General features: G+C 40.9%; 2 protein-coding genes across 6 annotated transcripts in view; both read right to left on the reverse strand.

The window, feature by feature from the left end:
• The window catches only part of LOC108972981, a 53882-nt gene that overhangs the window by 22401 nt on the left and 18593 nt on the right, over positions 1 to 12888 (reverse strand). The gene's annotated exons all lie outside the window — the stretch shown is intronic.
• On the reverse strand, positions 8855 to 9786 carry LOC108972975. The gene is made up of 2 exons (XM_018939937.1): positions 9053 to 9786; positions 8855 to 8948 (listed from the first exon to the last, which is right to left on the reverse strand). The coding sequence occupies exons 1-2, from the start codon at positions 9784 to 9786 to the stop codon at positions 8855 to 8857; spliced, it is 828 nt and encodes a 275-aa protein (XP_018795482.1).

Raw genomic sequence — 12888 nt, forward strand, 5'->3', positions numbered from 1 at the left:
TGATCGCAGCAGCTACCGCTCGCTTCATACCTGCTGGACGAATAGCGGAAATCCGCCCCAACTAAGCCCCAAATAAGCGGATTTTTATATATAATTGCACGTACATAGTTAGATTATGTTCTCATCTAAAATAATTTACAAAAGTTGTAGTGAGTATGTCTCATTTTTTGTAAATCGCTGCCGCTATTGTTTATCAGATAGAAACTAGATTTCTGTTCTTAGTTATAGTGTATGGTCCCTGACTGGGAGCATAAGCGTCTCGCTATGTAGGTGCTCGATGGGAGACATCAGGAGGCATCCCGTCGTGGTCCGGAGTGCTGTATTCTGGCAGGTCTGTAGCTTCCTCATCTGCGTGCTACTGCATCCAAATTGCCAACAACGTTTCTTTGTCGTTTCCCCATGTGCTGCCGGCTAGCGACTTGAGGATTTTGTTGCGGCTCTGTACTTTGGCGATAATCGCGGTCGTATGTGGAGAGAAGGAGCATAGACTGTCGAAGGTGACACCTAAAATTTTAGGGTTATTGACAGTCAGAATTTTGACGCCGTCGACTGCAATRTTAAGTTCCAGTCTATACTCCTTCGTCTAGTTCGTGAATATGGTCGCTGTGGATTTGATAGGGGAAAGTTGGAGGCTCCGAGTTGAGTGAGGAAACGAGAAAGGTCGGAGAGGTAGTTGTTTACCTTCGAACACATGCCATCGATTGGATTGCCCGACGTCAATATCGTACAATCATCAGCGTACGARGTTATGGAAACCCCCTCTGGTGGTTGCGGGAGTTTCGAGATGTAGAAGTTAAACAGTAGCAGGGAGAGGGCACCACCCTGCGGAACCCACTGTTTAATTCTTCTTAGTTTAGATGTTGCGCCTCGAAATAGTACGGATGATTGGCGACCGTTCAGATAGTTCATGGTCCACCTCTTGAGCCCTGGAGGAAGTGTGGTTTTCTCAATGTCCTGCAGTAACGTTGTGTGATTGACCGTGTCAAAAGCTTTTGACAGGTCCAGGTTGAGGCCACGAACTATCTAATGTGTACAATCCAAGGTAAACTGAACTTTAAAATAAAAAAAAAAATAATAAAAACAGACAGAACAAATAGTTTTTTCGGCAAACTCAATTTATTTTATTCAAAATAGTATCCTTCTGCTTCAATACGGCTTGGCTTTTGCACGGTCCAAAAGCATGTCGAACGAGTGTTTTAGCTTGTTGGCCGGTATGGCCGCCAGTATGCCTCTCCGTCTGCATATTGCTTTCCTTTCAAGGGCAAATGCATTCTTCAGAAAAGGAAGAAGTCGAACGGTGTCATATCAGGTGAATACCGGAAGTGGTAAATGGTTAACAAGTGATTTTTGGTCAAATAAACTTCTTAAATGATGTCCTTGAGTGTTGGATTCTGAGCAATGTTTGCGATAAATCGTTGTTTTGGAGATGTTCAATTAAATTTCCATGAATTTCATGATGATTTTTGATGAATTCGATCAGATAGAATTTCCGGTGATCACGGATTTTGATTGGCCCACACATTTACTGTGGTGAAAGCAACCCAATTCAAATATTTGTTTCTACCATTTTTTTGTTGCCAAAGTAATTTTTTTGTTTTTTGTTTTTCTCTTTTTCCGGGCATTAGTTATTGTATTTGTTAAATATGTACTGTTAAAATTGTTATTTTTAACCTATAACAAAAACAAAGCAATATTCCAATGGAAAATATAAAATGCAAGTATTCAAAACATTTGCAACTGATATTTGCTTTTTTTATTTTATTTTGCTACTTAACAAAAAGCAAGTTATAACGGTAATCGCATTCCACATAATTAGTGGAACTTCATGCGTTTTTATTTTACTAAGAGTTTGCATTCAGTCTTTCGCGTTTCTAGAATTAATAAATTTTTCCGTTTTTGTGATCTATGTAATATTTTCAGTTGAAAATGGGAGGCAATAAATACAGTTCGGACTTTAAAACAAAAATAAAAGAAGATTTTAGAAATGGACTTTCGCAAAAAGAAATACCGTTAAAGTACTCCATACATAAATCAACGATTTGCCGTATTATTCGGACTGAGAACAGCCACACACTTCACAGAGGAGGTAGGCCTCGTGCTACAACCGTAAGAGAAGACCGGCAAATAAAAAATTTCTTTACAAGATACCCCAAAGCAGTTCCAAGAGAAGCTAAATCCGAAGTTCAACTCGACATCAGTCTCTCCACTATCAAAAGACGGGCCTTGGAGTTTGTTCTGCGTAGTTACAGATGTACGAAAAAGCCATTTCTGTCTGCAAAAAATTGAAGAGAAAGTTGAGATTTGCTCGATCACACTTAAATTGGACTAAGCAGAAACGGAACTCAATTTTATGGTCAGATGAATCCAAATTCAACCAAGCTTATATTCGGCGTCCGCTAGGTGAAAAATATAGCCCAAGGTACACAACTGCGCCAGTAAAACACGGAGGGGGTAATATTATGGTGTGGGGGTGCTTTTCCGGTAATGTTATTGGCCCAATTCATCGTATAACTGACACGATGACAGCTGTAAATTATAGGGACATTTTAACTAATGTCATGCTGCCGTTTGCCGATTTGGAAATACCACTTGTATGGACTTTCCAACACGAAAACGACGCCAAGCACACGTCTAGGCTCGTAAAATCATGGTTAGCGGAAAATCATATAAAAACTATGGTATGGCCGGCACAGTCTCCAGATCTTAACCCGATTGAGAATATGTGGATGATGGCTAAACGCAAAATAGGCAGTGAAATATTCCGGAATGATGATGAACTTTTGAGTTTTGACTTTGGTTTATTTAATGCCTTTTTACCGTTACAAGCAAATGAATTAATGTTTCAGTTTTTATAATTATTTGTATAAACAAGACCTCCAATAAAAAATATATATAGATAAAGGAATACTTTATCAAAAGTTAAAAAAAAATATATTAAAATAAAATAGTCATTCGGGTTGCAAATGTTTTGACCACCACTGTATGTCCTCAGGACCACTTTGAAAACAATGGAACCACTCGTGCACTCTGCTACGAGATAGGCAATCGTCTCCATTAATTTGTTTCGTCAATTGAAACGTTTCGGTAAAAGTTTTATCAATTTTCAAACAAAATTAAATGTTGGCTCTTTGTTCGAAACTCATTTTCACACCGATAACACAAATATACTGAACCTTAAATGCAATAACTTCACTTCCAATCTATAAAATGTCATGAAATTCTGACTGGACAATCCATAAAGATAGCAGATTCTAACGCACCAGGCGATATATAGATAGCGCCACCAGGGAGGCGTTTGATTCAAAAAGTCCTGTTTACTTTGGAACACTCCTTGTATATTGAAAAATTTTATATCCACTAACACTTCATTAATTCGTTTCTTACAATTTATTTTATACGCTTCACCGTGGCTGATACATAGATAATACTACTGCTATCATCTATATGATTTCTATTAGTTGAGTTATAACTATTATTTAATGAGATATATCATTTTTGTGAAGCCACTTGTGTTAGTTTACAAAAAAAATTGATCATAAAGCATTTCGTGTGTTAATAAAGCATTGCTTTTTGGGTAAAATACTGTCGAATTTGGGTACAGGGAAATCCACCGTTGAAAAGATATTTGCTAAGCTGGAAACAGGCGAAATGAGCAAAGTTCGTACCGTTCCCACGACAGTCGGGTCTACATAACCGGAACGGACCCGAATATTTATTCGGTCAAGGACTGTCAATTCGGCAGAACTCTGCCGCTACAACAACAACAACAGCAAAGTTCGTAATCCAACAAAAACAACGAATAACTGATTCTGAGAAGTGTTGAAGTGCTCTCTAATCAGAATAAAGCCGAATTTTTGCGTCGGTGCTAGAAACATAGCTCCACCATTTCCCACTGGAGTCCAATCGACAGTCATTCTAGTATACTGCACATGATGATCGGTCCTCAGGCATGGAAAGAAGAAAAAGTGCGCTGGAAAGGTTATGACATCAGGCCTTTGGAATGTATGTGGTATAATACATATTCAACTACTGATTACTGATCCAGTTATAATCTATTTCACTGCGTATTTGGTTGCAGTTCTTTTCTACTATTTTAAATACTGAGCAATTGTACCTATTATTTTTGAACAAATGCTTATGATTTAAAATATATATTTTTGTATTTATGAGTTGTATTAAACTTTGACATAAGGAGATAAAAGGTGACCGTCGTGTCTTTACCCTGGTTCTAAGCTACCTTCCCACCAATTTTCAGCCAAATCGATTCCGCCGTTCTTGAGTTATAAATGGTGTATCTAACGCAACTTTCTTTTATAATATATATAGATTAAATAGTGCAAAAGTAACTTTAATTCCATATAAAACTTTAGTTGAAATCCATTTATTCATACAATAAGAAAATGGCTTCAAACAAGCAAAAAATTAGTGTCAGCATATTTTCTAATGGAATAAAAATAAGAACAATTAATGATTATGGCGTCAAAACAAAATTAATTATCATGTGATAAGTAATGCAAAATGTTTCAATATTTCCCGGTGCTGGAACAGCCATGCTTATTTTTTTTTGAAGAGCGGCCGAAATCGAGCATTTACTTTCGCTTAGTACTCCTTTCTGCGTTAAAAGAAAATCTGGTCGAGCCAATTCCCAGGGTGACTGAAGTATTTTCGTGTAGTACACTTTTCGGCGTTGGCGCCCCTCGGCGGCGCTTTAAAAAATAACCCTGGTCGAGCCAATACTCAGAGTGAATGAAGTACTTTTGCGTAGTACTCCTTTAATCGAAGTATTTTATTACGTAATATTATTTAATTTTACTTAGCTGCTCATTAAATTTAAATTTAAAAATTTAAATAAGAAAATATCCATATGCATTGAAAGATTATCTATACTTATTTTAATTTGAAATATAATTTATAGAAACTTGTTTTTATTAGAATTGAAATTGCTAAATAAAGAGGAATTATAGCGAAAAAGAGAAATTTTAGCGAATGTGGTTGTTGTTGTAACGGTTTATCAATCCCTGTTAGGATGGTAAGGGTTATCCATATTGTCCTCTAGCGGGAGGCCCACCAAACGTGCTGTTTCGACGGTATCGGGCCAACGGTAAAAAAGGGTGTTAGATGAGTAGAGTTAGCAGAGCATGCAAATAGGTGACCAGTGTCTTGCGGAGACTCGTTGCGTGCATGACATATATTGGATATTTCGGGGTCTATTCTTTATAAGCTGCTACAATATCCAGAACGAAGCTGCGCTAGGGTCTCTCGCGTTAACTCGAGCTCTTTGTCTGCATTGGGTTGGTGTTTTGTCGACGTAGTTAAGGATGCTTCTGGCAGGCGGTTCCGCTCCAATCAGGTGCCTGCAAGAGTAATTTCTACGAAAGCATGCTAACAGGAACTGCTTGGGGAGGAGTTCGTTATGCTCCTTAACTGGGAGCATAAACGTCTCACTATGTAGGTGTTCGATGGGAGACATCAAGAGGCATCCTGTCGTGGTCCAGAGGGCAGTATTTTGGCAGGTCTGTAGTTTCATCTGCTTAAAAATGCATCCAGGCCACCATATTAGTACGCCGCAATCAAGGGCCGGCCGGTCGATTGCCAACAACTTTTCTTTGTCTTTTACCCATGTGCTGCCGGCTAGCGACTTGAGGATTTTTTTGCGGCTCGCGGTCGTATGAGGAGTGAAGGTCCCTAGAATATCAAAAGTTACACCTAAAATCTTAGGATTATTGACATTCGGAATTTTGACGCCATCGATTGCAGTATTAAGATCAAGGCTATACTCCTTTGTCCAGTTTGTTAATATAGTCGCTGTGGATTTGGTGAGGGAAAATGTTAGGTTCCGTGCACTGAGTAAACGAAAAAGACCGGTGAGGTAGCCGTTTACCTTTGAACACATGCCATCGGTTTTTTTGCCCGACGTGAATGAATATCGTGCAATCATCAGCGTACGAGGTTATAGAAACTCCCTCTGGTGGCTGTAGAAGTTGAACAGAAGCGGGGAGATAACACCACCCTGTGAAACCCCCTGTTTAATTCTTCTCAGTTTAGATGTTTCACCTCGAAATAGTACGTATGATTGACGACCGCTCAGGTAGTTTATGGTCCAACTCTTCAGTTCTGAAGGAAGCGTAGTGCCCTTTTCGGAATCCATGTTGGTGGCTGGCTAGGCTCAGGTTGTGAGTGAAGGTCGGGAGTAGCAAGGCCTCAAGTGTCTTCACTACTGGGGAGAGTTATCCGACGATAGGGCTCCCTTAGTTAGCGCGTTTCCCAGGTTTCAGTAGTGGGACTCTACATATATGTAAATGTATACCCACTGGAGAGCAAATCCGTCAACATGTTTACTAAATGCGACTAAAGGTCCTAGGACGGTATTCTAAACTTTTCCCGAAAATATATATAGTGGGGAGCAAAACCATCAACATGTTTACTGAATTTTGGTCGCATTCAGTCCTTATAACTTTCTTTCTGCTAACAGTATCGGCAACATTCATACACCAAAATAAAGATAATAATTTAATTTACTAAAAATAGAAAACAGAACAGCTTTTATTTATTCTTGAACGAAAATGTACGATAAATTCCATTTACCAGTAATTTTGACAGTTTAGCGGAATGGCTGGGTTAGGTAATTCCATAGAAGTTCTGAGCGGAGAAGCAAATAACAATTTATATTAGTTACGTTGTGAAATGTGAAAGTTACTGCGAGACGTTGAAGGCAAAGTTATTGTTTTAATTAAAAACGGCTATTCAGCTAGGAAAATTGCGGAAAAGTTAAATATAAGTCGACAAACGGTAATAAGTGTTAAGAAAAGACAAAATATTGTCCAAGTTGTAAACGTTGGAGGCCACGATTATTGCGCAAAAATTAATGTAGGGCTCCTCGAGAAGCTGCTGCTAAGTTAGAACTTCAAGCGAGTACATGGACAGTTCGATGCTCTTTCAATTAAATTGGTATGGTTGCTGCGGTTAAACAAAAAAAAACTGCTTTATCTGAGCGAAATGTTAAAGCTTAATGTTTGCCGAGAATATTGGACAATTGAGGACTGAAAAGGGTTATATGGGCAGACGAGACGAAAATGAAAAGGTATAAATCTGATGGTAAGGCATACGCAAGAAAAGCTTCAGCGTAGACAGGTAAAGCAAACTGTCAAATACGGAGGGGGAAGTTTGATGATTTGGGGTTGCTTCACGTGGTGGCATATTGGTCCTTTGTTTAGAATAAGTGGAATAATGAATAAGGAGATATATCTCCAAATTCTAAATTCACAGTTGCTTGACTTCGTCGACGAATGTGCCTATCCAGCGGAAGAAATAATTTTCCAACAAGATGGCAACCCAAAACATACGGCGAAAACTGTCCAAGAATTGCTCCAAAACCAAGGATTTAAAACTTTCAACAGTCGCTAATCAGCATTGATCGAGTGCGGACGTGTTACTTAGTTGATTGTTAACAACAACAATTTGTGCTCTCTTTTGGTGTTATTTTTTTTTTTTTGCACCCCGGTCTGCTTACTTAAGTAACGCGATTAATACTTATTTTAAGTGAGAAATATAATCCAAGACTTATATAAGTGTATTATAATTTTTCCACTATGCCCCCGGTGGGCTTCCAGTTCGGGGACAGCAGGTTTGCTGCGCTGGCCCAAAGTATATTGTGATTAAATCCGATGAGAATACTACACCCCTTTCGAAGGTTTCTTGTTTACGTGTTTACAATGCCTTGCTTACCGTGAGCAAAGATATAAACAAAATTAGTGAATTACGCGACGGCAGCCTATTACTGCTAGTAAAAAATAAGCAAGTAGCAGAAAAGTTTATAAAAACGAAATGTCTTTTCAACATTGGCGCTGTTAGCACTAGCTATCATCAAGATCTCAATTGTAACAAAGGCACCATTTATGCACCGTTTTCAAACAATGTGCCTGAAAGCGAAATAATAGAAGGGCTGAGTTCTTACGAAGTTTATAAGTTCACTCGCAAAGTTGAAGGTGTTATAAAGCCTACTGGTGTTATGCTAATATCATTCAACAGTTATTCCCTTCCAAGCAAAATAAACATCGCATGGAGGATGAGCTCTGTGCGACCGTACGTGCCTAATCCAATGCGCTGCAGGTCATGCCAGAAATTAGGTCATACGCAAAAACATTGTAAAGGTTCCCCAACATGCGAAATTTGCTATTTTCCTTCTCCACACGATAATGACTGCATCCGAGTTATGTGTGCGAATTGTTCTGGCGAGCATCGCGCTTCTGACTGTACATGTCCAAAGTATATGCAAACTAAAGCAATTTTAAAAATAAAGACACTAGAAAAGTGCAGTATGCACGAAGCCCTCAAAAAGTATAGAGAAAATACTTCCCTCCCTTCCCTCACTGCTAGCTTAACACATGTGTTTCAACCTACAAAAGAGGTATCTCTGTAACCACCACACCAACAAAAATTTCAGCCATCAACAATTCCACAAAATCTAAAAATATTCATAGAACTGCCGACAATGACTTGCCTAGTACATCAAAACAAAACGCAGAGGTTACCTCTGCACCCAACTCATCAATAAACTCTTTAACCAACAAAAATCACTCACCAAACGCCAACAATAAGCATCTTTCCATCAACAAGCCTGCCTCGATCAGTTCAGACTACAACAACGTCTCACATTCAGCTAAAAATATCATCGACAACTGTACCCAGATAAGATAAGATAAAGAATGAGGATTGCGCCGCGACCTAGGGTCTATTGTGCCCTCTACCAACTCACAGCATCTCACTTAGCCCCAGCAAATTGATGAATTCCAGTATCCTGCTAGGTGCTAATGAGGCGATGTGATCCCTATTTAGAAACATGGATCCAAGGGCCTTAATCCTGCGTCTGCAGATTGCTGGGCAATCCATTAGCAGGTGTTTTGGAGTTTCGGATTCCCAGTCGCAGAACCGGCAATTTGCGCAAGAATCTAGGCCCATGTTAAATAAGTGCTTCTTGAGTTTGCAATGGCCGGTGTAAAAGGCGACTAGGAGCCTGACTTTATCTCTTGGGAGATTGATTATGAGTTTAAACCTCTTGAGGTTGTAACCCTTCATTAGCAGCTTTGCGTGACGCAAGCCTGGAAGTTGTTGCCAATGTATCTCCCTACCCACTGCTGCATCCTTGCGGAACTGTTCCTTTAAGGTGTGGGGACCTACCGCTATAAAGGGTTCTGGTCTTACCATGTTGGTGGGTGCTGCAGAGCGGGCAAGTTCATCGGCCAGTTCGTTTCCAGCAATGCCTTTRTRRCCCGGCACCCAAATAAGGTGCACTTGGTTGCATTCTGCCAGACTATTCAGCCGATCTATACACTCTTGCACCAATAGCGATTTTACCTCGTATGATGAGATCGCCCTGAGTGCCGCTTGGCTATCGCTTAGTATGGCTATACGTTCGTTGCGATAGCCGCGATGGAGGTTTAACTCTACGCACCGACTTATAACAAATACATCCGCTTGGAATATGCTCGGAAACCTTCCCATAGGTATGGAGAGTTTTGCACGTGGTCCTGCGACCCCTGCACCGATTCTCTCCGAAGTTTTCGAGCCGCCGGTGTACCACCTGATCGAGCTATCCCTGAGTACTAGCTCGAAAGCGGAGTCGCTCCAATCGGCCTTGTTGCCGACGGTGATCTTAAACTTTTTACTGAAGTTTAACTTTTTGGTAATGCAGTCCCTAGGAAGAAGAGCCAGTGGTATGGGGCCGCTTAGCTCTTCCATACGTTGGGACGAGATCACTTTACCTTTGCCAGTTCCCTCTGCTGTCATTTAAAGCAGAGTGTGCTTGGCGACTTGACCAATTACTAGGTGCAGCGGGGTGAGCTCCAGCATGGCCTCATGTGCCGCTGTCGGGCAGGTACGCATTGCTCCTGTCATACAGACACATRCAAGCCTTTGCAGTTTCGACAGTTTAAGTTTAACCGTCGATTGCAATGCTTTCTATGCCCATACCACCGCTCCATAAGTAATAATTGGTCGCACTATCATAGTGTACAACTATCTGATAATCCTTGGTTTGCACCCCCAGGATCTACCAGCCAACCGGTTGCACACCATTAGTGCCTTTGTAGCTTTGACCACGGTCAGGTCGATATGCTGCTTCCATCTCAGCGTGAGATCGCAGAGAGTACTCACAAATTTTCCTCTGGCTATAATAACAATGTCGTCCGCATATCCTTGACAGCGGATTCCATTGTTAGTCAACAACACCAGCAGCTCATCCACGACTATGCTCCACAACAGGGGGGATAGCACGCCTCCCTGTGGGCAGCCCCTTGTAGTRCCGAGACGAATACTGGTGCCTCCTGATGTGGTTTCAGCTATTCTGGTGCGCAGTACCGCCTCTATCCACCTGCGCATTGTAGGTGCCACATTTCTTTTCTCCAGTGTCCTTACTACGCTCCCGTGGGACGCGTTGTCAAAGGCACCTTCGATGTCTAAGAAGGCGCATAACGTCACCTCCCCGGAGTCCAGCGAGCTCTGTATCTCCGAGGTTAGCTGGTATAGGGCGGTGTTCGTCGACTGTACCCAACAAAACTCTTTCTTAAATCCCAAACTTTTTAGTCCAACAACAGCCTCTTTCATTTCTAACTTAAACAACTCCTTAAACTCGCTTAATAAATATACTGACTTCAACAATACTACTACCAGCACTACTGTGCAATCTAATCCGCCTAATCACGAAAATCTCTTTCCAACAACAAGCATTTCCAGCGATAATCAACACTCTACTGAATATACTGAACAAATAGAAATTGACTCTGAATAAATACGCTTAGCTTTTACTYTCTTTTGAACTAGTTCTCAATTGGTGTCACTCAGCTTCAATTGACAGCTCATACGAGTTGAAATTCTAGCTCTCTTCTTTTTCCCTTTTTCTTTTTTTCTACATAGATCTTATGATTCCAATATTGCAATGGAATTTAAACGGCTACACTAATAATTATAATGAGCTTCAATTATTAATACAAGATCATACCCCAGCTATTATACTCTTAAATAATTAATTATTAATACTCACATCTCTTTCAACTTGTCGGCTTTTACTCCTAAGCAGTACATTGGCATGTTTCACAATCTTCCACAAATTAGCACAAGTAAAAGAGGCATTGCGATTCTCATAAGAAGAGATATTCCACACAAAATTAATGCCATTCAATCCAGCTTGCTGGCTATGTCGATCTAAATTATCTTAGTTAAAAAAATCACCATTATCTGCACCTATATTGCACCAGACGAACAGTTTACCAGTACAGACATCCTGCAATTAATCAACCAAGCTTCTACTCCTTTAATTTTCGCTGGTGATTTTAATGCATGGAGTCCACTATGGGGCTCTCCAATAGCCAACAAGAGGGGCAAATGCATTGAAGACGCTTTACTTTCATCTAACTTAATATGTTTGAATAACGGATCCGCGACACACTTTTCCACTCACTCCACTTTTTCCCACTTAGATCTTAAAATGTGCACCGACACACTTGCCACAGAGTGCGAATGGAGTATACTCGATCCCCTGCATGGAAGTGATTGCACCTAGGTTCAATAACTAAAAACCACAAAATAAATAAGGTATTCAAAACTGATTACGCTGATTGGGAGAAGTTTCAGACACATTGCGAGATAAATAGCAATAATATCCCAATATCTGACAACCGTAACCAAGAAAGTGCGAGTTTAAAAAAATTTATTCGTTCAGCAGCGAATGTTAGCATTCCTTATACAAAGCCAACAGCAAGTTCAAAGAGTGTTCCTTGGTGGAATAAAGAAATCGCTGAATTGCGGGGAAAAAACAGACAGCTTGGTATGAATACAAACGGGCTCGATCACTAGTCAACTTAATATCTTTCGAAAACAGGCCAAGCGTAAATGTTTTCAGGATTTCACAAGCACAATAAATCCTTCGTCTAGTCCTAACTTAATATGGTAGGTTTTAAAAAAACTTTCTGGAGTGCCTAGAAATCTAACCATTCAATGCGTAAAAGGGCCAACAGGTTTGGTAACCAATCCATCCGAAATTTCCGAGTTATTTGCAAACCACTATTCTGGAACAAGCTCAGATATTTCATTCAGCACACAGTTTCAAACCTCTAAAATTGGCATGTTTCCAATTCCCACGACAGCCGGTTCTACGTACCGGAATTTACTCGGATTTCATCCGACCATGGGCTGCCCTTCGGCGATCTAACCCCGTTTGGATCGGTGAATGTTAATTTGTGTGTGTCGTCACCAATGGATGGAGTCATTTTAAGACCTGCTCAGGCCTTAAGACCCATAGGGAGTGGACCACCCTACGCCTACGCAATACTGCGACGCTATCCTCTACGGCTGTGCAATCAGCACATAGTTCGCGCGCTGCGCCGCCACCCACCTCGTGTGGCCAACAGAGGACCTCCACGGTCCCCCGGAGCTCAACTAGGCAACATAGCTCCCAATCGGACTTGTCCCGATAGCTCCCGATCCATAGCTGCGGTCCAATAAACCAAACTAAAAAGCCGCTCAGAACTTCTGAGTTGTGCAGGTTTCAACGTTATACGCAAAGATCACGAGCGAGATAATGGTGGTGGCCTAGCCTTCATATTGCACAACACCGTGCAGTATCGTCTAATCGATGAAGCACCGACCGCAGGGACGCTACCCTAGATTGTCAGGGCACAGCTGTCCGGTCGGGCGATGTCGAGCTCGAAATATTTAATATATACATCCCCCCATTTACATGTTGCCGTACAGGATATCACCCGAATATAGGTGCGCTACTTCGTGGTGAAAACCGTTTGGTGCTAGGCGACTTTAACGCGCACGACGATCTTTGGCATTCCTGTCTGTCAAATGACCGTAGGGGGATGGAGCTGGCGGAACAGATCGACGATT

This window comes from Bactrocera latifrons, unplaced genomic scaffold, assembly GCF_001853355.1.
Source record: "Bactrocera latifrons isolate USDA-ARS-PBARC rearing strain unplaced genomic scaffold, ASM185335v1 scaffold_440, whole genome shotgun sequence".
Taxonomy (NCBI): Eukaryota; Metazoa; Arthropoda; class Insecta; order Diptera; family Tephritidae; genus Bactrocera; species Bactrocera latifrons.